A 27,907-nucleotide genomic window follows, 5' to 3' on the forward strand; every position below is an offset into this window, starting at 1 on the left:
TGAGTTCTATTTGTCCTAACATTTTAGAAAAATCTATATTCTACTTTAATCATTTCTGCAAACTCAGCATAGCCAGATTATTCTTCTTAAACCCTAATAGCCCTGTTTATATCATCAACCCAATTCGAATTCTAATTCTATCCTAAACTCATTTCTTTAGAAATGTCAGGTCATGTTTTTAAATAAAAACATTTTTAAATAAAAACATGAGGTAAAAATTATAATTGTTTTGAACACAACTCAAAGATTGTCATTTGCACATATTTTTTTCAATTTTGAAATGATTTATTTCAAGTAGATCAGACTCTACTTTTTACAGATTTGTTGAAGTAAAATTAACAGCAAGCCATACATATTTCAAATGTAGAATTTAATAACATGTGACTATGCTTCTGTGAAAGCATAATGAACACATCCATCAGTCCCCTAATTTCCTCCTATCCCTTTGGGAATCCCTCTCTTCCAACCTTCCCCAACCTCATTCTCAAGCAACTCTTTTCTTTTTTAAGATTTATTTTATTTATTTGAAAGGCAAAGTTTGGGTGATGGAGGTGGAGAAGGAGAAGCAGACAGAGAAATCTTCCATCCTCTGGGTGACTCCCACAATGGCCGGGGCTGGGCCAGGCCAAAGCCAGGAGCCCGGAGCTTCAGCCAGATCCCCCACTTGGATGCAGGGGCTCAAGGACCTAAGCCATCCTCTACTGTCCTCACAGGCACATTAGCAGGGAGCTGCATTGGAAGTGGAGCGGCCAGGACTTGAACCAAATCATATGGGATGCCAGCATTACAGGCAGCATCTTAACCCACTACGCCACAACACTGGCCCCTCTCAGGCAACTCTTGACTTCCATTCTGTCACTATAGACTTGTTTACGTTGTCTAGATTTCCCTATAAACTGAACTGTAGAGTATGCTATGGACTGAATATTCATTTGCTGAAATCATAATCCCTAATGCAGTTGCACATATTTAAAAGAATAATGAACTAGCTATTAAAAAAAAAAATCCATCCTTAATAACAAGGGTTGGTAAAGGTGTGAAAAAAAAGGAAACCCTAGTCTACTGCTGATGGGAATATAGATTGATACGGTCCTTATTTTAAAAAGTATAGAGGTTCCTAAAAATAAAAAAATCAAAACTACTCTACAATCCAGTAATCCCTCTTCTGGAAATATGCTAAAAGGAGATGAAATCATCACTTAATGAAGATATATGTATTCCATGTTCACTGAAGCATCAGTTAGAATAACCAAGATATGGAAACAATCTGAGTTCCATCAACAAATAAACAATGAAAATGTGGCATTCATTTAGAATGCTCTGTAAGTTACCATGCTAAGTGAAATACACCAGAAATAGAAAAATACAGCATGATCTCATTTATATATGGAACACCCCCCCCTCCAAAAAAAAAGCAAAAGGAAAAGAAAGGAGGAGGCCAAATAGCAATAGAGAATGAAATACTGGTTACCATGGGTAGGATTGGTGGGTAGGAAATGTAGGTCATAGGATACAAAATAACAGAAGTGTAGGATGAACCAGTCTAGAGATCTAAAGTACAACATGAATACTATAGCTAATAAACTAAACTGTATTAGATATGTTTGATGAACAGGTAGATTTTGGATGTTCCTGTCACACACAGACACAAAAAACTGTCCAACGATAAATATGTAAACTGCTTCACTATAGAACCAATTTAACTATCTACATGTATCCCATAACATATAAGTTGAGAGTGGAATTCAAGAGAGAAGAGTGAGAGGCCAGTGCTTGGTATAGCTTCAGGCCAGGGCGTTAACCTGCTGCACCACAGCGCGGCCCCCTATTATTATACTTTTTCAAACTAATTTTCCAGCCAATCTGTGCAAGTCATAATTTAGTAACATTTCAATATATTCCAAAACCTTTGGGAATATTTTCAAATATTAAGATATACTAATTCTATGCTGATTAAAGTTTTTTTTTCCTCACATAACTAAATATTTTGAATCAGAAGAACTTTTTATTTTTTTATTTTTATTTTTTATTATTTTTTTTGACAGGCAGAGTGGACAGAGAGAGAGAGACAGAGAGAAAGGTCTTCCTTTGCTGTTGGTTCACCCTCCAATGGCCGCCGCGGCCGGCGCACTGCGGCCGGCGCACCGCGCTGATCCGAAGGCAGGAGCCAGGTGCTTCTCCTGGTCTCCCATGGGGTGCAGGGCCCAAACATCTGGGCCATCCTCCACTGCACTTCCGGGCCACAGCAGAGAGCTGGCCTGGAAGAGGGGCAACCGGGACAGAATCCAGTGCCCTGACCGGGACTAGAACCCTGTGTGCCGGTGCTGCTAGGCGGAGGATTAGCCTGTTGAGCCACAGCGCTGGCTGAATCAGAAGAACTTCTAAAATATGTTTATGATAAGTACAGAACCTAGATAGTTTGGGATTAATATTTCTTGTGCTGTTGACCTCTCCAGGAACAGTGGATCTCATTTGTTTAAATGGCAATTGCACAAACAATTGAAGGTATTCTCTGCAGAACCCACAAAATGAGGAGGATGTACACAGTAACTGTACCTTAAGATCTAGGAAAACAAACTTTACTAGATTGTAATGGTTAACTGGTAGATAAGGACTCCAATTCAAGCCTGACTCAACCCTGCGCTCTTAAACACATCTTAGCCAGTCTGATAAAATCTAAAACATTGAAAATTTTTATATACTCATATTTAAATTTTATATCCATCAGAAAAGATCAACCAATAAGTCACTAATCAATTCTAAAAGTGGAGCATAAGTCTAAGTGGCAGCACCATTTAAAAACTGCTTTGAGAAGCTTATTAATTACAAATTACTCCTAAGTTTCAAATCTAAGGTACTTTTGTAAAGCACGGCTCTAAAGAAATTTAATTGTATAAGCTATACTTAATTAAAAGCCTGCCTAGTAGAATATAAAACTGTAAAATCTACCATTAATCAATTAACCTAACAACTAACCAAAGAAAAGGAGATATTTTTAGAGAATAAAATTAAGTTTCAGGAGATAAACTAAATCTACTCTATTTCTTTAGCCATTTTGGAATTTACTTAATTAGAAGGGCTAATGTTGTCACAAGAGAAAAACATAATCTTAAGTCTAACTGCTACTCATGAAAGAAAACATTACTGATGTATTTAGTTCTATAGAGTCCTCTTTCAATATTACTCTACGTACCAATGACTTCTAATTTTTCATTAGAATTAACATATTTGTCGACATCACTGGAAAGCCAAAAAACTATATATAGATGATTTTTGTCAATGAGAACTGTAAAAAGATTATTCAGCACCAGAGCTCCAACATGTCTAGCTCAATTCAATTTCAAATCTTATTATGTAATGTTTTTACTGAGATAAAAGTCTTGCAGTTGCATTACATAGGTAAAACAATAAAATATCTTAAATAATCATCAAATTTTAAACTATTCTAAAATGAAGACTAAAAAATGCATCTACCTTATTATATCCATTGCCTGGTACAGTATTTCTGATTGATCAACTCCAAGAACCTTCTTTGCCCCAGCTTTAGCAGCAAACATAGAGAGAATTCCAGTTCCACATCCAACATCCAAAACCACCTGGCATAATAAAAAAACAGATGTTATCAAAAAGGTCTTTTAAATTTTTTTTTTTATTTGACAGGTAGAGTTATAGTCAGAGGGAGACAAAGAAAAAGGTCTTCCTTCCGTTGTTTCACTCCCCTAATGGCTGCTATGGCCGGCGCTGCACTGATCCGAAGCCAGGAGCTGGGTGCTTCCTCCCGGTCTCCCATGCGGGTACAGGGACCCAAGCACTTGAGCCATCCTCCACTGCCCTCCCTGGCCACAGCAGAGAGCTAGACTAGAAGAGGAGCAACTGGGACTAGTACCCGGTGCCCCGACCCGGAACAGAACCCGGGGTGCCGGCACCACAGGTGGAGGATTAGCCAAGTGAGCCACGGTGCCAGCCTTTTAAATTCTATTCATACGTTGTAGTGTTTCTGACCAAGAAAAGATGACAAAAACTTTAAATTTTTCTAGCAAATATGGTAATTCCTACTTGAGGGAAACGGAAGATATTACGATGGACTGTTTTAAATCAGTAACAGCATAATTAGCCATAATCTTAATCTGTTGTCATTAGGCCCAACCATGCTAAATTTAAGAGACATTTTGTGGGGCCAGCGCTGTGGCGCAGTGGGTTAACACCCTGGCCTGAAGCGCCGGCATCCCATATGGGTGCCAGTTCTAGTCCCGGCTGCTCCACTTCCAATCCAGTTCTCTGCTATGGCCTGGGATAGCAGCAGAAGATGGCCCAAGTCTTTGGGCCCCTGCACCGCATGGGAGACCCAGAAGAAGCTCCTGGCTCCTGGCTTCGGATCGGCAGTTCCGGCCGTTGCAGCCAATTGGGGAGTGAACCATCAGATGAAAGACCTCTCTTTCTCTGCCTCTCCTATGTGTAACTGACTCTCAGAAAAAAATCTTTAAAAAAAAAAAAAGACATTTTGTATGAAACAAGCAATTTCAATAGATTTCTTCATAGACATTTATTGTTTTTAATTTCCCTACTATAGCTATGTTATAATTTGGGCTCAATAATTGTAGATTTTAGTAGAAATAAACCTTTTCAAGCATGAATGGCAGGAATTAAGCAGAACTGTTTGATTCAAAACAATTTAAAAATGGTTATAAATGAATTAAGGTTGTAGAATATCACCATATCTTTTCCATCTTCAAAATCAGTCAACTAAATTTAGTAAATGTCAAAAAACTAAGAATAAACCTCAAAATCCAGTAACTCAATTATTAGTAAAAGTATTTAGAAGAACCAAAATTTAAGGTGATACTGGGGGCAACTGGGGAACAATTATTTCTAGATCAGAATCTCATAAGGCTTTCTCAGAATGGGATAGTGAAACCTGCTCAATTCACAGCAAAAACAAAAATAAGTTGCCACAAGAACATTAAAATACTTGGAGGTATACTACTCTGAAATTACTAAAAGTTTCAGTACTTTAAGTCTTTTATTATCAATGGCGAAAAATCTTACATATTTTTCCAAAAATATGAAAACATTTGCCCTTTCCTACTGTAAGGAATTACGGAACATTACTAAGAACCGAGCATTATCTCGGTGATGGGGCACAGCCACAAACAAGACCTAACCCCTCCCCTAAAGGTGCTTACAGTCAAGTGGGAGACACAGATATTAAACAAGTAAAAAATGGCATCTGGAAGTGGTGTTACAAGGAAAATCAAATAGAGGCTGTAAGGGTGGAATTTTAGATAGGTCTGAGAATACCACTCTGATCCAGGTGAACAGAGAACCAAATGACATAAAGGGGTGTGCCAGGAAAAGATCCAGTGTTAGACCATTTTAGTCATGGAGGCTATTAAATGCAAAGCACACAATCCCAGGCAAAGACAGCTAGCATGACTTAGCTAGCTGACAAAAAGGCCATGTGGAGCTAAGAGAGGTCAGAATTAGGCAGGGGTTACATTACACAGAGACTTCAATTTTATACAAGGCAAGGAAAAACTACTGCAAGAAAAATAAAACTATTTTAAAACAGAATCTATTACACTGCTAACCAATTTTTTTTACTAGGTAATATCTATAGCTTAATCATCAAAATATTTCTTATTAATCTTTTAAGAATTTTTATGCACATTACAAGCTGTTTTCCCTTCTCCCTTCTCCTTTTAACCCAAATGGCAGCCTACTATGCTCACTGTTACATGTTCCTTTTTAATTTTTTACTTCATTTAGACCTCTTTCCGTATCAGTTTTTAGAATTCCTTTCCTTTATATAGCTGTGTAGGAGTCCATATTATGGCTGTACCATAATCTACCAATCCAGTTTCCTATTGAAAAATATTTAGGTAGTTTCTGAAATTTTACTGTGATAATAAATGCTATAAATAACCTCATACATAATTCCATTCCCACATGAGTGCATCTATAGGATATATTCCAAGAAGTAAAAACACTGAGTCAAAAATTATATCCATAACTTTAATTTTGCTAGACATAAGCAAATTATCATGCACTGGGCAATTCTATGCCTGAAGGTCCCAATGAATCATGTGCCAGTACCAACTACTTCACAGATGAGATCAGCCCATGGAATTACACAAATTTTTGAATATCTCCCAAACTGGTAATTACAAGGTAATGACACTAGTCTAGTTTTAATATTGATTTCTTTACCCATATGATTTAGCATAATTTTTGATGTTGTAGAGATATCTGTATTTTTATGACAACTATCTACTTATATTCAGTCTCCATTTTTTCATTGATTACATTGATAAGAACTAACATCAAACAAGAGTTCTTTTGAGATTAGCTATCTGTGACATGATTTGTAATGTTTTCTTTTAGAAATTTTTTAAAAAAATAAAAGATTTATTTATTTGAAAGGCAGACTGTGAGAGACAGGACAGACAGATCTTGTCTTCATCGTTCACTCCCCAAATGGCAACAACACAGCTGGTCTGGGCCAGTGGGCCAGGCTGAAGCCAGGAGCCTGGAACTCCATTGGGGTCTCCCATGTGGCAGTCAAAGACCCAAACACTTGCGCCATCTTTTATTGCTTGCCAGGTACATTAGCAGAAAGCTGGGTCAGAAGCAGAGCAACCAGGACTTGAACCAGTGCTCCAGTATCAGATGTCAGTGTCACAGGAGATGACTTAACATATTAGGCTGCAATGCTGGACCCCTTCAGGATATACAGTGATTACTGCTGTACAGAAAATTTTTAATTACAGTTAAACTTATTAACTTTTTTGTCAGTGGTTTCTGAACTTTGATAATTGTACAAACCTTTCCAAAGTGTACTCAATTACATCCTTATACATTTCTTCCTATTTGTGCTTTCATTAATACAAGTTACTTTTTAATCATGACATAAGAGGCAATGTTCTGCTTTTTTTCAGAAAGCTAACAAATTGTTCTGATATCAATTATTAGTCTGTTTTCCCCGTCCCAATTTGAAATGAAACCTTTACCATTTACTAGTATTTCTGCATATATCTGGGTCTATTTTGGATTTTCATTTGTTCCAATAATCTATACATTCACATGAGACTATTTTAGTTACAGAAACTTTGTAATTATTTTAGTATCTAATAAAGCTGATCTACCCTTAATTCAAAAATTTTCCTACAGTGTTTTGGAATAATTTTATACATTTATTGTTCTATGTGAACATGAGAATCAGTTTCTCTGTGATAAAAGAAAAGTCAAAGAATTTTCATGAGAATTGAGCTGAAATTATAAATTAACTTAGGGAAAGCAGACAATTTTATTTGAATTTTCCTATTCAGAAACAGTATAATTTTAAACTTTAAATCATTATTCTTCAATTTTTTAAAAAAAATCTCTATTCAGGTAAGTCCTGCACATGGTTCATCAGTATTTTATCTTCTGTATTATTATAAGTGAAATTAATTATATGCTAAAAATACAACTTAATGTAATTCTCCAAAAGAGAAAATCTAAACAGTCTGGTATTTACTAAAGAAAGTTGTCAAAACACACTATCAGGGGCTGGTGTTTGTTGTGGCAGTTAAGCCACTGCTTGTGATGCCTGCATTCCATATCAGAGTGCCTGGGTTCCAACTTTGCCTCCATTCCCAATTCTAATTTCCTCCTATTGCACAGCTTGCTAATGCACACCCTTGGAAGTAACAGGTGACAGCTCAAGGAGTTGAGTTCCTGTCACACAGATGTGACACCAGGACTCAGATTTCAGCACTCTTATTTGGCCTAGCCCAATTCCAGCTGTTCAGGCATTTGGGGAGTGGACCAGCCAATGGGCAGTATCTATTGTCTGTTTCTCTTTCAAATAATTTTAAAAAGGGGCACTGTTTTGGGCCTAACCTCTGCCTAGATGGTTTCCCGGTAATGATCTGTCCCTACATTCAGCCTGGCCCAGCCTGGCCCAGCCTGGCCCAGCCTGGCCCAGCCTGGCCCAGCCTGGCCCAGCCTGGCCCAGCCTGGCCCAGCTCTGCAGCTATTCGGGATGAAACCAGCAGATAGATCTGTCTCTCCCTCTAATTTTGCATTTCAAATAAATAAGTAAATAAATCTTTTTTTAATAATTTACATGATTAAGATGGTAAATTTTACATTATGTGTATTTTACTGCCACTACCATGACCACAATAACAAATCTGGAGGAAATAAAATGTTAAAAAGGAATGAATGATCTCTATGAAAAATTTGAGTGAAGACAATAAAGAAGGACATGAATAGTACACTTCAGTTAGAGTATGTTTTCTCTGGTAACACACACACACATAATGTGTAAATGTACATACAAATATATCTGATTGTTATTTAACCCCCAATTCTAAAAGGAGGCTCCACAGAGGGAAAGAAACAGGTGAAGAGTCACCCAACAGGTAAATTATAGAATGAGAATTGAAACATAGGTCAATTAGCCTCTAAAGCCTCTATTTTAAATTACCTAGCAATTATTTCTCACATGTAGCTTAGGAGGAGGTGATTATGCAGACAAAACTTGAAAGAATTAAAGAAAGAGGTGGAAATAACAGGATAACATTATTTTACAAAATGATGAAGGAATATGATTTACTTGTTCTAAAAGATGACAAAAAATTTAGCAATTACAACTGTAGATAATAACCAAATGCATAAAGAAGCCACCTAACTGGGAATTTCTCCAATGAACTACAAATAGAAATTAATTATGAGTGGGTGATAGTGTGACTGAACACCAAAGTTAAATTAATATGAGAAACCATATGGCCTCCACAGGAGCTTTGTGAACTGAAAATATATTAACAGGAGGCATGGGGGAGGTGGAAAGAATGGAGGGAAAAGGGAAGGAAAAAAGGAAGAAAAATATTTTTAACTATAAGTACTCTTCAAAAAAATCTCTATTATGCATTTATATAATGTGATATCAAAGCTGGTATGGTGATGTGGTTTGTTATTCTAATAGCATCAAAAGCAAATAGAAAAAAATGGAAATAAAATTTAAGAAACTATGTTATTTCCTACATTTTAAAAAGAATTATATTTTTGTTTAATGAGGAAGTTGAAAATTTTATTATGTTTCTTATTTTGCTACAGAGTTGCTGCTTCACTGTATAAAACAGTATCAGCAAATGGAGTATGCTGCAAAATTAAGAGTATTGTTCTTTCTCTGGCACTGTACAACAAAAACTGTTCTCTATTCCCAGTTACTTCCAATGGAAAGATCATTCCATATTTTGACCAATCCAGGGATGGGTATAAGAAAATTACAATATTACAAAAGGCTTAAAATAACAATGATCTTTGAATTACAGTATTTCTATAATTAGTTTTTACCACAGATAACTTCATGTATTCTAAATACTAGTGTCTAGACCCTAGTATAAAAATCACAAGGTACTGTGAAAAAGATACATATTGCGTTTACTTGCAATTATTACAAAGTTAGGGGAGATTTTCTTCCAGTAGCAGAGTTGAAAGTATTATCTCTTCCCATCAATATTGCTAAAAGTTGCTATTTTAAGTCCTGTTATTCCATACTAGTTCACATAAGGGTTCTACTTTTATTCCTCAATAGATTTTCTGTATTTCTCATAGGCTTCTTCACTCATTAGTTCATCTAGTTCTGAAGGGTTACACGGTGTCATGTTGATCAGCCAACCATCTTCTAACAAGATTTGTTACCCAGTCCTGGGTTTTCTACAAGGGCTTCTTCATTAATTTCAGTTACTTCTCCAGACAGAGTAGAATAGAGTTCACAAGCAGCTTTCACATTTTCCAAAGCACCAAACTTAGCTTGTTCTTTCAATTTTGTCCCAACTTCAGGCAGACTACAGTAACATCTCCCAAACCTTCCTGTGCAAAATTGCCGATTCCCACTGTTCCAATACCATTTTCTGTTGTTATCCATTCGTGTTTCTCTGTGAATTTACGCACCAAAGGCAGAGCAGGTCCCATATGCGGCGTCTGGACTGCGCCCGCCCTCAGTTGCCAAGGCAGAGGTAAAGAGGGTACAGCAGGCACCGAAGCCATGAGCAAACCTGCAGGCTCCACGCCACTAGCAGTGCCATGTTTGCACAAAAAGAATTATATTTAAATAATTTCATGACTACATCCTGGTTATGGCACACGGAAATGATACCATGTGAAAAACAGTATGAGTTGATATGTAACATATCCCACTTGAATTATTACTTAATTACTCTATATTAGCATAATGGTGCTCAAAGCATGGTGGCAGAGTTAGCCCTAGACATAGTAAAAAACCTGATTATTTTTTCTAGTTTTGGGGGCAAGTCAATTATCTTACTAGTTGAAATTTCTTCGTGAGTAATATGGTAACAAATACGTGTCCTAATTATATTACATAGTAACAATGGGACAATATATTTGAAATTAATCTGTTAAATTATCAAAAGCTATTTAAATATATATTTTCTAAATCAGCAGCCTTAGTGTAAAAAAAGTACCCCAAATCATTTAAAAACATGAAATCTTTGGATTTAATACTGTTAACTATAGAAAATTGTACCCTGAATGTGCTTTAACTGATTCTTTTAAGTTTATATAGTTATTTTCATCTAGTTGAAAAGCACAGCAATAGTGAGAGTTAAAGAAACGGAGAATCTTCCATTTGCTGGTTCACTCCCCAAATGTCCGTAACAGCCAGCACCAGATCAGGACAAAGCAAGGAGCCAGTAACTGCCATAAGGGTAGTAGAGGCCCAGGCACTTAAATCATCAGCTACCTCCCAGCGTGTGCAGTAGCTGGATTGGAAGCACAGTCGCTGGGACTCCCCTGCATTTCAACATGGAATGCAGGTGTCCCAAGTAGCTGGTTAGCCCATTATAACACAATGCCCTCTCTATATAATATTTTACATTACGGCTTTGAAAACATAAATAACAAGCAAATGTGTTACACACTAAGTTAAATGCAAGCCGCTTAGGTAAAATACCAAAGAAAAATACTCTTAATTTAAAAAATTAGAAGAACTGGTCCATGTATAGAGAAACACACACTAACACTAAATGTTTATGATTCATCTTGTAATTACTGGTATTCGAGCCTTTTCAGTATTCTTCTGCCTACTGTAAGATGAAAATATATCCAAGAGTATACTGAAGGAGAAACCTCTAACTTCTTGAACCAATTTATTCATCTTATACAAATATTAAGAGAAGATGTCTCAAAGAAAGATAATGAGGATGTTCTCATAACAGCAAAAATCTCAGAATTTTAAAACCAGAGGGATTAAAAAAAATCACTTGACATACAAGGTCCAAACAGATGCATTATCTGCCCAAAATTATATAGCTAGCTCCTGACTAGCCAATATTAGCAATTCCCAGACCAGCACATGCTTAAATTCTATAAAACATATAAAGGAAAAAATGAGATTAAAATCTTGGCATAATCTAACTCAAAACAAAAAACTAGAACAGGGACATAATTTGCTTCACTGGAAACAAAGTAGTTTTTTAAACACATTGTATTCAGAACTTGTGTGCAAATACAAAAACTGAATTTCTTAGTCTCCACTGCACATATACAAAGCATACCAAAAAGCTAAATACTAAGTACTAATAAGTAAGATTTTAAAAATGAAATCATGTATGTCTGTGATGGGAATCAGCAAACACACACAACTGTAAGTCCTTCATGATATACTTTGGCCAAAAGATATCACAGCTCCATATAAATTTCAGAACATTTCTGTATTACTCAGCTAACTCATAAGTGAAACAGTACCCTTATGAAAGAAACATAGAAAATGAAAAATCAACCCAGATTCTTTCCAAGCACTATAAAAATCAGGAAAAAGCAGTCTCAAAACATAAATGTTGTTTCTACCCCAATATCACGTAAATCCCAGAAAATAACCTTAGAGAAGTATCCTTTAAAACGGAGATGAAAAAGGAATTATAAAAATCTGTTACGTTATCAATATACATGTGCTTGAAGCAAAAAGGGTGGGAAAAATTTCCAAGCAGTTTTATAAATGGAAGTGATCATAATATTGTTGACTAAATTAGTGGACTAATTTCCAGTAAGAAAGAATAAACAGAAAACCTGAATATTTAAGTAACTGAGCCAATGCAGACAAAGAGGAAAAGAGAGATAGAAGGAAGGAAGGAGTAAGGAAGAAATAAACAATTTCATAAAGAACAAAGCAGCAAATGACACAAATTTCAAACACACATACACGAGTGTGATCATCTTTGAAATAACTTCAGGCAGTATTAAAAAACTAATTGTAAAATACAAAGTAACTAAAAGAGAGGTGAATAAGGTAGTAAAAGAAAGCATAAAATGCAAATTCTACCTTATAATATTTAACCCTCTTCATTAATAACATCTTAAAATTGTTAATTTTTAATGACTTGATACAAACTAGAATAATAATTAAAAGTGTGCTGTGGGGGCAGGTTGGTGTCCTGGCAGTTAAGAGGCAGGTTAGGATGTCAGGGTCCCAAATCCCAGTGCACGGGTTTGAGTCCGAGTTCCAGTTCCCAATTCCAGTTTCCTGCCAGTGCAGACCCTGGGCAGCAGCAAGCAATGGCTAAAACACTGGGTTCCTATCACTCATGTGGGAAATACAGATTGAATTGAGTTCCTGGCTCCTGGGGAATGAACCTGCAGATCAGAGTGCTTTTTGTCCGTTTTCTGCCTCTTGAATTAAAAATACTTAGGGGTATCTCTGTATTCCTGTCTGTAAAATTAAAAAAATCCAAAGGTGTGCTTTAAGGTTTGTCTAATACATTTGAAATTCAGAGGCATTACTGTAAATCAAAGTACAGTTTAAGTAAAATTATCTGAATGAGGATTTAACTAGGCTTTGTCATTGTAATTAATGACTTAATCTTTTTTAAAAAAGTGTGGAATGACAGCACCAATCAGCATTTCTGTTATCAATATTTTGCACCACAGAACATTATCATAAAAGTCTTCCATGAAATAAAGCTAGAGTATGTTAAATCAACTGTTTATCATGATGATGACCCAACAGAGGATACTCCCCAAGAACAACACAAAATGTGCAATTCTGTTACTCTATTCTAAACCTCTATTACTTACCTTGTCTTTGAAGATATGTGTATTTTGGTATATAAAATCTCTGTAGCTTTCTGTTCGTACTTTATCCTAGGGTAGAGAGAAAAAAACATTTCACAAGATAGGAAAACAATTTTTTTAGAAAAGTATTTGCTATTTTAATCACACAATGCTAGTTTCCACCGCTACATTTTGCCTGGAAAATTAAACTTTAAAAAAAATAATAATAATAAAGAATATAAATGGCAACAACACAAAAACAAAATATTTAAGATCACTGAATGTTAAGTAAGAGCTATTTACATTCTTAAAAACTGCACACATTTTCCTCTTCACATGTATTTTTTACCGTAAGATTTCAAGTGATAATTAAAGCTAACAAAAGATGATCATCATATATGCTCCTTTAAAAAGTGCCTGGAACCTAGAGCCTGCACTTAATGTTAACAGAGCTATATTAAAACATAGGAAAGAGAAAAAGAGGTAAACATAAAAGTTGCAGTTACATATGAAAAATGAAGGCATTCTGAATACATTTTTCTAAGAAAGTCGGTGATCATCCCATATCTCATTTATAATACAGTTTAACTTCTAGAAATTTCTGTACTAGGAAATGATCCTTAAAAGCCTGTAAGCCTAAAGGTAAATCATTTAAGCACCAAAGCCCAGATTATGAGATTCCTACACTGATCTGCAACCATAGCAGGCATTCAACTCTAACATTTATGTTGGTTCATGCACTGATTCTCTGAGACACACACTGACTGCAAATTAAGCAGTCAGGGGCTCTGCTGCCAAGTAAATAATGACTATAATTAAAATAAATATCACAGGACAATCCTGGTTTTGAGTCTCACTATGTAAAAAGAGTTACACCAAATGTTATAGTATTGAAATGTTATACAAACCATAGCTCCCCATAACATTTTTATGCCAATATTGAGCCTTTTTTAAAGGATATCTTAAACTGAAAGTCAAGTCATTTTACTTAATTACTGGACCTTAGAAGGGAAATATTCATAACTAATTAGAAGCATTCTGATTATCACATCTACCTGCTCTACAAAAAAAACTTAAATCTTCCCCTTTATTAACTTTTAATTCTTAAAAGATATTTTAAGAAATTACTAGGGGAAGTTACTGTTTACATAAATTTTTATATATTAATTATCTATTTTTAAAACTTTTAAAGCATACCTATATATACACTTATATTTATATATACTTATATATACATATTTATATGAGTGTACATTATATATATACTTATTTTTAGACATTAAATATGCTTATATTTATGCATATTTATACTTATTTATACTCTGCTTACATGATAACCAGTGATTTTTGCTAAAACAAAACCTACAATGGGTGATTGCAGTCATTTGGAAAGTTTTCACCAATCACACTGGGCCACCACTGATTAACTCAATCAACGGAATCCCAACCACTGCCCTAACTCCATGCACTGCTGCTCAAGAGAACTGCAATCTTTCATTTTGGTTCTTTCTATGTGTTCACCCCACTATATGGAAATTCAAAGCGCAACAAATATTGTGCCTTGTGTATAGCACAGCCTCAATTTAAAAACTGAAATTCTGAAAGAAATAACCCACTTAACATGAATATGCAAACAGAAGACTAGCTTTTGCAACCATCCCTAAAAATTTATTCCAAAAAAAAAAAAGACTAACACAAAACAAGGTTTAAAGAGAAATTTATCTTTTCTACCAACCTATTAAACCAAAGAACAAAATTGACCTCTAAAAATCAAGGGGAAAATATACTTTGATTGGTAAAGTACAATGGGATTATTTCTACAAATATTAAGAAAAACTAAAAATGAGACTAAAGATAATAGACAAGGTATGTACTATTTGCTTTGCATATACAGATAACAGTGTTTTTAATTTATAGACTTGTGAAATTTCACAGAACACATGCATTAGCTGCTGGTACAATGGGAAGAATGTAGTAAAGAAACATCGCCAAAACTTCAAATTAACACTATGACCCGTGTATGTGCTACTAGGGAGAACAATGTTTCTCCTAAAAAAAAAAAAAAAAAAAAAAAAAAAAAAAAGTGGTGCTTTCAGGTTTATAATAATGACTCTGCTTTGAAAAAATGAAGTAGCAAGGAATTTCAAAATCTATCCCCTTATAGCTATCTCTGAAATTCAAAAAAGTTATACTCATCTTAACACCACTAATAATTTATTCAAAATCATAATTAAGACATCTGCTGAAAAAGTCATTAAAATACCTAAGACTAAACAAAATGCCAATCCTAAGCATAAAAATAAATCCTGTAAATACGGCTTCTGAATTTTAATTTATAAAAGTTAGATAACATTCTAGTGATAAGTTAACAACGAATAGTTTATATCTGCTAAGAACTATTCTGGTTAGAAAGAGAAGAAATGTAGATTAAGGTGCATTTCACATTCACCCATAGCACATAATTCAAACTGTAATACATAGTTCTTTCTGAATTGAACATATCCATATTTTCCATGAAATCACTAGAACTTAGTTATCTTCAAGAGGCTCAGATGACCATCATCTCCAAGAGGTAATGATACTATACAAAAGCTAAGGGAAACCAAGAAATGGAGAGTGATGTTAGTAAGAATTCTTAAATGGTTCTCTCAAGGGAAGAAGATAGCCCTGGAAGCCGAAACTTTTTTAAGATTTATTTATTTGAAAGTCAGAGTTACACAGAGAAAGGAGAAGAGGCAGAAAGAGAGAGAGAGGTCTTCCATCTGCTGGTTAACTCCCCAATTGGCTGCAACAGCCAGAGCTGTGCCAATCTGAAGCCAAAAGCCAGGAGCTTCTTCCGGGTCTCCCACACTGGTGCAGGGACCCAAGGACTTGGATCATCTTCTACTACTTTCCCAGGCCATAGCAGAGAGCTGGATCAGAAATGGAGCAGCCAGGATATGAACCGGTGCCATATGGGATGCTGGCACTGCAGGTGACGGCTTTACCCTGCTATACCACAGCAATGGTCCCTGGAACTTCTTAATATCTATGAATAAGACGACTTAAAGGTACACAGTCAGATGTGAACACTCCCTAGTTTAAGAGACAGCTATGAAGCCAGAGCTGTGGCATAGAGGGTAAAGCTGCCAACTGCAGAGCCAGCATCCCATATGGGTGCTGGTTCGAGTCCCAGCTGCTCCACTTCCAATCTAGCTCCCTGCTAATGTGCCTGTGAAAGCAGTGGAGGATGGCCCAAGTGCTTGGGACCCTGCACTTACATGGGAGACCCGGAAGAAGCTCCTGGCTCCTGATCATCACAGATCCAGCTGTTGAGGCCATTTGGGGAGTGACCTAACAGATGGAAGGTCTCTCTCTCTCTCTGCCCCCAACCCCCATAACAAGTGTCCAGGATATAGATTTGTAGTGCTAATTATTCAAACTAAGTTTTCCTGATGACTCTAGGAGAACACTCAAATCTACTGGGAGTCTCAGTGCTCTTTGTCTCAAAAGCCCAAAATAATTTCTATAACAAACCTACTAAAGGGCCATGGCATTTAAACTGGGAGGTGATTTAAAGTGATAAACACAGGCTGAGATTAACTCCTGCAACAAAAAATTCACACAACATAAAATTAACAAAAAACAGAGGATGTCAATTTCTTTTAAACAAGTTCACTTAAAATCATTTATTACTTACAAGATACCTGTAATTGGTAATGCTATGTCACTACTCATGTGACAACAAAAAGCACAAATGTGACACTGCTATGTATCAGCAAACTTCAACTCTGATTCTGCAAAACTGACTCAGCACAATATACACATACTATCAAATATTCCTGGTTATTTTAAATGCATACGTTTCAGGAAAATCTATTCTTAGAACTTCTGTAGAATAAAACAATTTTTGAAAGGATTTAGGAAGGGTTTTTTTTGTTGTTGTTGGTTTAAGAAATGAAAAGGTAATGTAGCACTTAAAATTCAGAGATAAACATCTAAAAATTTCAATAATTTTTACATTTTCACATATATTTCTTCTAGTTAGCTATTTTCAGTTTCACTAATTAAAATTAACATCCTACTCTTTTATACTCTGTAATAGAATACTTAATAAAATGTGTAATTACAAGGTAAGAAAAATCTATTTCTACTTTATATAAATATTACCATTATGAAAATAAAGACAAGCCAGACTTAAATATTTGATTTGGCCAATTTAGGAACTAGTACCATACTATCAATGATTTCAAATGCAAAAAAGTTAACACCATAACAACCATGAGTTACCTGTCAAACTTTATACCAAAAATATTATTTAATTGTCTAATGAAAGGCAACATTGCTATCTAAAACACTAAAACTAATCATTTCCTTTGTAAATTAAAGGGAAAATGTGTGATTTAATTATCACTGCTGAATAGTTGCATTTGAGAACACTACTCAGTTTCTTCCAATGTTCTAAGAAGTGATTTCATAAATAATCTTATACAGAATTTACAAGGACTTTGATGCCTCTTTAATCTTTTCAACCTAAGATGAGCCACAAAGCTCCAAAAAGCTTTAAAAAGGAGTTCTAGGCTGTTCTCTTATGCAGCCTGTTGGGTTCCTCCCACCTGACAATAAACCTTTTCCCTTACTCTGGTTTAAAAAAAAAAAAAAAAAAAAAAAGTTCTAAAACAAAAACCCAGAATACCCTCCCCCACTAAAAATTCCAAAACACACCAAGAAGCAGTTCTCCCATTGTACATGTGTTAAGAAGGAACCTATTGAATTCTATTTTCCCCTTAACATGGCTTTGGAACATCTGCGCTCTTTTCTAACCTTTAGCATTTCTTCATGTATCCCATAATGCCCGTATGAGCTGAAATAAACACCATCCTCATCCTCCTGGAGGTCTGCAATGGTAGTAGATGACGAGCAGGTTCTGACATCTGTGTTCATCACAAAATCCTGAGCAAATTGTCTGTAATCAATTTGAAATACACCCTTGAGACAGGTTTATTGGACCATGAAAGAAGGAAAGGCTAGAGGTTGAGGAAGAGAGGGGAGGGAGCGGAGTACTGAGTGGGATGAGCCTTTATATCACATTCTATCCCAAGCAACCCAAAGCTCCCCCTGCTGGATCTTAACGCAATGGCATATTCAAACCCAGTTTGAAAGCTCTTCTGCAAATCACAAAAACAATGTTGGCCGTGGATTATAACTCTTTATATCTTCCAATTGAACAAAATAGCACTTTACCTTTACTGGAATTTATTATTTCTATTGTTTAAAGACATGTTTTAGAAGCTGAGTCAATTTAGCATATTTCAGTTCTGTTAACATTCTTTAAAACCTTCTTATCTTGAGAGGTTAAAATGGACAAAAAGTTGGCCCCTACAGACACTAACACCACCCACTCCCTCTCTAACTCATCTCCCTCTTTGACATAATTAAGCACAGATTTGGCATGCAAGGGAGAGAAGTGCCAAGAACAGAAACTAGCTAGTGTTGGTTATGGAAGAACAACTAATTGGCTCTATCTTTTTTGCTGGACACTCTAGAAGAGTATCAAATAGGTGCTCTGGCACAAGCAACAACCTTACAAACTCAACAGGGAAAACTCTAAGGTATAAATTTCAGGCCTACTCCAGAACTCTCCAATCAGAATCTGCATTTTAAGAAGATCCCCAGGAGATTCTATAAACATTAAACTTTGAGAAGCACTATAGCACTAGAAAGCTAATTTACTCACTACAAAGACTGCTCCATGTTTCTGGTTTTCCGATTACTATAATCACATTTCGAATCTTTAAACACAATAATTTCAACCCTGTTATTTTTACTCAAACCTAAAAAATATTAATCCCTACACTTCTGAAAATCTAGGATAGGAAGAATTTTAAAAATGAATTGGAAACAGGCAAACTGAAAGGAAGACTGTAGGAATCAAAGAACAAGAGCACAGCTGTCAGAATGACTACCATTAGTATAACAGTTATTACGAAAAAGTATATGAGAACAGGTAAAACCATAAAATTTTATATTAATCAACAATATCCACAATATATAAAATGCTACATACATTTAACACTATTAAAACTAAGTATCTACACTGTGCTTTCCAGTATATGAAAGGTTCTACTACTATCCTCTGCTTTGCCATTAGCTATATTATTCTGGGGAATCTAATTTTCTATAAGATTGGTTAATTACTTCATTCTCTGCAGATCCTCACGTGCTCTAGCAAATGCAGCTTCAGCAGACAGGGCCCTGGCTTCCATTTGTTTCAATTTTTCAACAACAGATGTGTTGTCACTGAGTCCATTGGGATATGAGAATGGGACTGACACTGGTTCATAAAGATCTTCTACATCTAAAGAAATAAAGGGACATTATTATCAGGCCATCTTATAACAATGAAATATGCATCATTATGTTAGGAAAAAATATATCCTCTATCCTCATACCCATTATTTGAAAGGCATAGAGAGGCAGAGACAGAGAAGTCTTCAATCTGCTGGTTCATTCTCCAAATGGCCATAACAGCTGGAGCTTGGCCGATCTGAAGACAGGAGCCAGGAGCTTCTTCCAGGCCTCCTATGTGGGTGCAGGGGCCCAAAGACTTGGGCCATCTTCTACTGCTTTCCCAGGTCATAGTAGAGAGCTGGATCAAAAGTGGAGCAGCAAGGACTTGAGCTGGTGCCCACATGGGATGCCGGCACTACAGGCGGCAGCTTTACCTGATAAGCCACAGCGCTGGCCCTTCAGAAGTACTTTTAATGAAATTTTTAACATTCAAGCTGTTTCAATTTGAATTCAGAGTATGCTAATATTCTAAATTTTTATTAGTCACCTAAGTTGAACATATATATGAACTTGAATTATATTGAGTTAAACCCAGGAAGAAAGGAAAAGGTAGAAGAAAAAACCCTAACATTTACAGATCACCCGGTATGTTTCAAGTATACATGCATTATATCTCATTTCATCCTAACAACAAGCCTAAGATGTCAATAAATATTTATCTCTATTTTAAAGTACTGGAAAAATAAATTTCAGCAAAATTAAGTAACTAACCCAAAGTCACATGGATGTTTAATGAAGAACCAAGATTCAAACCCAGACCCGCCCTCCTAGCTCATGGACTCGCCACTTCACAAGATCACCTATCAGCTGTGCCATGATCTACAGAAAAGCAGGTTTTACATTTAGATATTCTTTAAGCGGAATCCTGCCACTTGTGTTGACATGAATGAACCTGGAGAACATTATGCTAGATGAAATAAGTCAAACATAGAAACACAACACTGCATGATCTCACATACATATGGGAATGCCCTCCAAAAAAAAAAAAAAAAAAATCAGAGAATAGTGGCTGCCAGGGGCTAAGGGTTAGGGGAAACAGGGAGATGCCGGTCAAAAACGGCACAAACTTTCAATTTTGAGCTAAGTTGTTAGCATCTAAACGATACCATGGTGACTACTGTTAATAATGCTTACAGTGTATTTGAAATTGGCCAACACAGTAGCTCTTGAGTATTCTCTACCCACACACAAATGTGTATATGAGGTGATGGATATGTTAAATAGCTTGACTGTAATCACAATGCACACATATATGAAATCATCATGTATATCTTAAATGTATACAACTTTCTGGCCGGCGCCGCAGCTCAATAGGCTAATCCTCCGCCTGCGGCGCCAGCACTCTGGGTTCTAGTCCCGGTTGCCCCTCTTCCAGGCCAGCTCTCTGCTATGGCCCAGGAGTACAGTGGAGGATGACCCAAGTACTTGGGCCCTGCACCCCATGGGAGACCAGGAGAAGCACCCGGCTCCTGCCTTCGGATCTGCGCGGTGCGCCGGCCGCGCCGGCCATTGGAGGGTGAACCAACGGCAAAAGGAAGACCTTTCTCTCTGTCTCTCTCTCTCACTGTCCACTCTGCCTTCAAAAACAAAAACAAAAAAAATTAAATGTATGCAACTTTCTTTTATCAATTAAGCATTAATAAAGCTAGAGAAAAAGAATATTCTTCAGGAACAATGTATAGATAAGAATTCTAAATATTCAATGACTTTTCCATTTGGGGCAAAGTAGAGTAGAATATATAAATACTTTACAGTTTATATAGTTGATATTAATAAATATTAAAGTTTTAAATTTTAATTTCAGTACACATAAATCATTTAATGTTGTAGAATAACTATATACAATATAACAATAATAACAATATACATAGCTGGTAAGTTTCACAAAACCCTAATATCCACTTACCAGTCTAACTTTCAGATCAACTTAAGCCTATAAACAAGGCAAATATTATATTTTCTCAATATAGCACTCCAGGAAATATGACAATGTTTTCAGCCCACTCAGTTTATAGCTAAAATATTTAAGAGAATATTTCTTAGAGAAAATAAGCTTGATATAAAACTGTAACAAAATAGAGCTAAAGTTGAAATCTTGTTATAAAAGCCATGCTATATATTACTAACATCTCACTATTCTGCAGAATACTGAGATGTTTTTAAAACTATATATTAGTTCACTATTTGGTTTACAAAAAAATAGTGAGCACAAGAAACTATTTCCTAGACATTAAAGGCTCGTACAGCATGGTTTTTTTTTGTTGTTGTTGTTGTTGTTGTTTTTTACAAACCTCATTTCTATTTTGTTTTCAAAACTCCTCATAACTGTTGGACAAGTTTCTGCTTTGCTTTCTGCTATAGTAAAAGTCATATTAAAAACTCAAACAATAACATGTAAATATTAAAGGTTAAACGTATAAACTTGAAAGGGACAAAGTATTCCATAAACATTAAGATTCAGAGCAACAAATCTGTCACCACAGTCTAATTCAAAACCGTGTTCAGAAAGATGAGAACTGCCAGGTTTACATTCCGTTTCACACTATTCAAATCACCTTTGAAACTTCCTTGAGGCAGATGAGAACTATTACAAAAGATGATCAATTTTTCATAAGACATAACAATTACAAACATTTATAAATGTCACAAAAGAGCCCTAAAACACATGAAGCAATAAAAGGCAAAAGAGATAATCCTTCAATCACATTTCACTCAACCACTGATAGAATTAAATAAAAAATTCACTCTCTCTCTCATGCTGTCTCTCCTCCTCTCTAACTCTGTATTTCAAATAAATAAAAAATAAATCTTTGGGCCAGCTCTGTGGTACAGTGGGTAAAGCCATCACCTGCAGAGCCAGCATCCCATATGGGCACCAGTTCCAGCTGTTCTATTTCCAATCCAGCTCTGTTAATGTGGTGGGAAAGCAGTGGAAGACGGCCCAAGCCCTTGGGCCCCTGTACCCACGTGAGAGACCCAGAAGAAGCTCCTGGCTCATGGCTTCGATCATTGTGGCCATTTGGGGAGTGAATCAGTGGATGGAAGATACCTTTCTCCCTCTGCCTCTCTCTAACTCTGCCTCTCAAATACATCTTTTCAAAAAATCTTTTCAAAAAATTCAAAAAGAAAAGATCCGAATAAAATTATCCAGCACCTCAACCTAATATTTATAGAATACTACAGCCAGTAACTGGAGAATATACATTCTTCTTAAATATAAACAGTATGTTCACCAAGAAAGACTAAGTGCCAGGCCATAAAAACAAGCCCCAATAAACCTAAGTGTTGAAAACGGAGTGCGATCATTGACTACAATGGAATCAAATTAGAAATCAATTATTGAAATGTTTAGGGAGAACATTTTTATCTTGAGAAGCCCATTAAATATCAGTCAAAAAATTAGAAAAGTTTAAAATAGTTTAAATTCAACAATGAAAATATTAAGATTCCAAAAATGGTGGGACATAGCTAAAGCAGTGCTAAGAAAAGAATGTATGCTCTTGAAGGTTTACAATATAAAAGAAGGGTCTGAAATGAAACACTCAAGGTTCTACTTTAAGAAGCTAGAAAAATAGCCAGAATCCAAGATGGCCGAATAGGGGACAGACAGTTGACTTTGACCATAAGAAGATCACAGAAGAACAGGGGAGGAACCACGTTCCCAGGGACAGTGGGAGAGGGGTTTCCAGTGCAAAGTCTACAGAAAGAAGAGAGAGACACCGTGGAGCAGTGAAGACTCTACAGTCACACAGCAGCTAGCAGGAGGCCACTAGGGACTCCTGCAGCCAATGGAGACACCATCTTCGCAGACTAGGGTGAGAAGAATCTGCAGCAGCCAGCATGGCACTAGTGATCTTAACTGAGGGAAAACCTAGCAGTCCCCGCTGACTTTGGCTGCAGCCTGAAGAGCTGGCAGGGGGCAGAGTACCCTCCTAACTCCGTGAAGGGAGGTCACATCGATTTCCTTCCCACGTCCCCACCAAGGTATCCAGTGACAAGTGGGGAAAAAGCACCATCTTCCCATAATAAAGCAAACAATAGCTGCTGTGGACCACACACCAGGGAGAAATCTGTGGTGATCACTGACTTTGAGTCCAGTCTGGGAAACTGGTTGGGGTGAGGCGGGGCACCCACTTGATTCTGTGGAGAGAGGGATGTTGTTCCCTACCCTCCCCTGGCCAGCCTCAGGTGGGTGGGTGGCTGACTTGGGAACACAGTGGTTCTTTCTGTGCGCAGAGGAGCTCACTGGGTAGGGAGTAGATCCCCCGCCTGTTGTGGCTGTGGGAGCCCTGCAGCCTGTGACTGCGGAAATCCTGTGACTGCGCTATAGACCAGGAAACTGAGGAGGGTGTGGGGTGTGGATGGGTCCTTCAGTAATCACTGGGTCCAACTGGTCCAACTCCAGAAGCTAGGAGCCACCTGAGAGTTGGCGAGGCTCCCTAGTCACACTATGGAGCACACAGATCCTTTCATGTGGATGGTGGACCTGAGAGGGTGGGGTGCACAGGCACTCTGGGATTATCCTGGGGAGCTGGCTCACCCTGGCAAAGAGGGGTTGGGTTTGTGAACACACCGTAGGATCATACCCTCACCCCGCGGATGATAGAGATCTACCATGCCCAACTTGCATGTCACTTGGCCAGAGCTCCCTGGCACCACCCAGCACACAACTCCAGATATCCACTGAGGGAGCAGGCAAAAAAAAAAAAAAAAAAATGAATGAAGAAGAAAGAGAGGAGGGAGGGAGAGAGACAAGGGGGAAGAGGAGGAAGAGGATAACAATGACAACAACAAAAGGTAGAAAAACCAAGAAAACAGTGTTTGAGATTTATGGAACACTATCAAATGACCAAACATACCTGTCTTAAGAATTCCTGAAGGAGTGAAAAGACAATCAATTAGAAGGTCTATTCAGTAAAATAACAGAACACTTCCCTGATTTGGAGAAAGATAGAGACAATGAAGTATTGGAAGCACAAAGAACTCCAAATAGACATGACTGACACATTCTGGTCAAACTGTCAACAGTAAAACAAAAATCAAAGATTCTAAAATGTGCATGAGAGAAATGCCAGGTTACCACCAGAGGATCTCCAATTACACTAACAGCTGATTTCTCTTTAGAAACCTGAGAGGGGCCAGTGCTGTGTTACAGTGGGTAAGGCCGCCACCTGCAGTGCCAGCAACCCATATGGGCGCCAGTTTGAGACCCGGCTGCTCCACTTCTGATCCAGCTCTCTGCTGTGGCCTGGGAAAGCAATGCAAGATGGCCCAAGTGTTTGGGCCCCTGCACCTGTGTGGGAGACCCGAAGGAAGCTCTTGGCTCCTGGCTCCAGATCGGTGCAGCTCCTGCCGTTGCAGCTATCTGGGGAGTGAACCAGTGGATGGAAGATTGATCTCTCTCTCTGCCTCTTCTTCTCTCTTTGTGTAGCTCTGACCTTCAAATAAATAAATAAACCTTGGGAGGGAGGGAGGGAGGAAGAAACCCACCCAGGGGAGAAAGGACAGACACAAAGTCCCAAAACAAAACAAATGTCAACCCAGAATACTGTACCCTGTAAAGCTCTCATTTATAAATGAAGTTAAAATAAAACTTTCCAAAACAAACAGAAATTGGAAGAATTTGTCACCATTCATCCAGCCTTACAAATGATACTTAAGGATGTACAAATGTGCAACATACAGAAACGGAGAAATATAATCAGCATCATGATAGAATGCAAATAAAACCTTCTAGTAGAAGTAAAAAGGGCTGATGCTGTGGTGTAGCAGGCTAAGCCTATGCCTGTGGCGTCAGCATTCCTTATGGATGCTGGTTTGAGTCCCGGCTGCTCCTCTTCCGATCCAACTCTTTGCTAAGGCCTGAGAAAGCATGAATATGGCCCGAGCAATTTGGCCCCTGCCCCTGTGTGCGATACCTAGAAGCTCCTGGCTTTGGATAGGCTCAGCCCCGGCTGCTGTGGCCATCTGGGGAGTGAACCAGCAGATGGAAGACCTCTCTGTCTCTCCCAATGTAACTCTACCTCTCAAATAAACACATAAAATCTCTTAAAAAAAAAAAAAGGATACAGATTGGCTGAGTGGATTAACAAGATCCATCTATTTGCCACCTACAAGAAACATATTTCACCAACAAAGATATACACAGCTTGAAAGTGAAGGGATGGGGGACAGCGCTGTGGCACAGCGAGTTAAAGTCCTGGCATCTCATATGGGCGCCAGTCCTAGTCCTGGCTGCTCCTCTTCTGATCCAGCTCTCTGCTATGGCCTAGGAAAGCAGTAGAAGATGGCCCAAGTCCTTGGGCCCCTGCACCCACATGGGAGACCCAGAAGAAGCTCCTGGCTCATGGCTTTGGATTGGCATAGCTCCAGCCGTTGCGGCCAATTGGGGAGTGAATCAGCAGATCGAAGATCTCTCTCTGTCTCTACCTCTCTGTAACTCTGTCAAATAAAAACAAATCTTAAAAAAAAAAGTGAAGGGGGCCAGCACTGCGGCTCAATAGGCTAATCCTCCACCTTGCGGCGCCGGCACACCGGGTTCTAGTCCCGGTCAGGGCACCGGATTCTGTCCCAGCTACCCCTCTTCCAGGCCAGCTCTCTGCTGTGGCCTGGGAGTGCAGAGGAGGATGGCCCAAGTGCTTGGGCCCTGCACCCCATGGGAGACCAGAAGAAGCACCTGGCTCCTGCCATCGGATCAGCATGGTGCGCTAGCTGCAGCACACCCACCGTGGCGGCCATTGGAGGGTAAACCAACAGCAAAGGAAGACCTTTCTCTCTGTCTCTCTCTCACTGTCCACTCCGCCTGTCAAAAAAAAAAAAAAAAAAAAGTGAAGGGATGAAGAAGATATTCCATGCAAATGGAAATCAAAAACAAGCTGGAGTAGCCATCCTAATATCAGAAAAAAAGACTTTAAGACAACAAGTTAACAGGGACAAAGGGCACTATGTAATGATTAAGGGATCAATTCAACAGCAAGATGTGACTATAGTAAATGTACATGCACCCAATGCTAGAGCACCCAGCTATTTCCAGAGCACCCAGCTATTTACAATATTAATGCATCTAGAGACATTTGCTCCAATAATAACAGGGCACTTCAACACTCCACTTTCATGAATGTATCAACTAGACAAGGAAAAAAAAAAAAAAAGAGCCAACCTACACTACTGAACAAATGGACCTGTTACCTGCAGAACATTTCACTGCATAGCTGCAAAAGCTATTACAAACTTCAATATCAGCAAGGCACAACTGACATCTGATCTATTTAACTAAAAAGTCCTGCCTACTCTCTAACAATGAGGAAACAAACACCCTTTGATATCTATATAAGTGGTATGATTGCAAAATTTAGAAATACAGCACTATGGCAGGTCTATTAAATCAACATTTCCACTTCTTCCTAGATTGTATTTTTCAGCCTTCAAGTGTGGTCAGTTACATTCAGTGAAGATGATTAGAAGAAACTGTTGCCACTCTCAGGTTTCATTTGAAAACAAACAGAACAAAAAATAGCTTCCACTCAATGTTCCACTTTCTCTGTCAGCCAGAAGTTAATACCCAAACCACCCTTGGAGGACTTTTATTGAAGGTACAATATAGAGCTTCATCTGGTCTGTATCTGCCTTGATCTAGACACATGAGTGAGGAATCTAAGTCTGTTGTTTGGACACATTACACATAGTAGGGTGTCTTTATTACCATTGCTGTTAGCTTGTCTCCACTTAATTTTGTCATGCACAAGTAATCTTAACTTCTAGATGAGAAGCATTTTACTTCTTTATATTCTTGTGTACTAACAATTTATTTGTAGATCCTTTTATCTTTTCCATGTTGACAATCACAACACCTGCAAATAACGTTGGTTGGTTCTTTCTGGTCCTCATATGTTTTATTCAACTTTTCATGCCTAAAAGTACTGTCTGAAACATCTTTCTACTTTTTTCTCACTTGAATAATCCCAACTTAATCTTTCAAACACCATTCAAGCATCACTTCCTCTGGGAAGCCTTCCTAAACCCTCCAGATTAGATTACCTCCCTCTACACCATCCAATAGAACCCTATGTTCAAACATCATTACATTCTAAAAGCTCATTCTGAACCAATTTTAGACTTAAGCAAAGTGCAATAGTACATTTCTTCCCCTAATGTTAACCAACACCTTATATAATATTAGAAAAAAAATTACTAGTGTTATTAACTAAACAACACACCTTACTCTAATTTCACCAGTTTTCCCCATAATGTCCCCTAACGAGGCTTACACACTACATCTACTTATTTCTTTGGTTTCCTCTGTCCTTCCATGTTTTTATGATCTTGGTACTTCTGAAGAGTACCAATCAGTGACTTTGTAGATGTTCCTCAATCTAGGTTTATCTGAGTTTTTTTTAATGACTGGCATAAAGTTACACATTTTTTCAAGAATAGCAGAGAAATGGGTATCCTTCTCAGTTGTCTGCCAGGTTTCTGCTCTTAAAAGTTACGTCTTTGAAGTTAATAAAGTTTCTTAGGGAAG

At 37.5% G+C, this 27,907-nt stretch overlaps 1 protein-coding gene and 1 pseudogene across 1 annotated transcript in view; both read right to left on the bottom strand.

Moving 5' to 3' along the window:
* PRMT3 (protein arginine methyltransferase 3) overlaps nt 1-27,907 on the bottom strand; it is a 151,698-nt gene that overhangs the window by 111,133 nt on the left and 12,658 nt on the right. The window contains exons 6-9 of the mRNA XM_062198071.1: nt 19,234-19,393; nt 17,860-18,001; nt 13,081-13,146; nt 3,475-3,596 (exon numbers count right to left, since the gene is read on the bottom strand). Coding sequence (XP_062054055.1) covers nt 3,475-3,596; nt 13,081-13,146; nt 17,860-18,001; nt 19,234-19,393 — 490 coding nt within the window. The remainder of the gene's footprint in view (nt 1-3,474; nt 3,597-13,080; nt 13,147-17,859; nt 18,002-19,233; nt 19,394-27,907) is intronic.
* Nucleotides 9,562-10,035, bottom strand: LOC133764848 (glycine cleavage system H protein, mitochondrial-like; annotated as a pseudogene).

This window comes from Lepus europaeus, chromosome 7 (assembly GCF_033115175.1).
Source record: "Lepus europaeus isolate LE1 chromosome 7, mLepTim1.pri, whole genome shotgun sequence".
In the NCBI taxonomy this organism is placed as follows: Eukaryota; Metazoa; Chordata; class Mammalia; order Lagomorpha; family Leporidae; genus Lepus; species Lepus europaeus.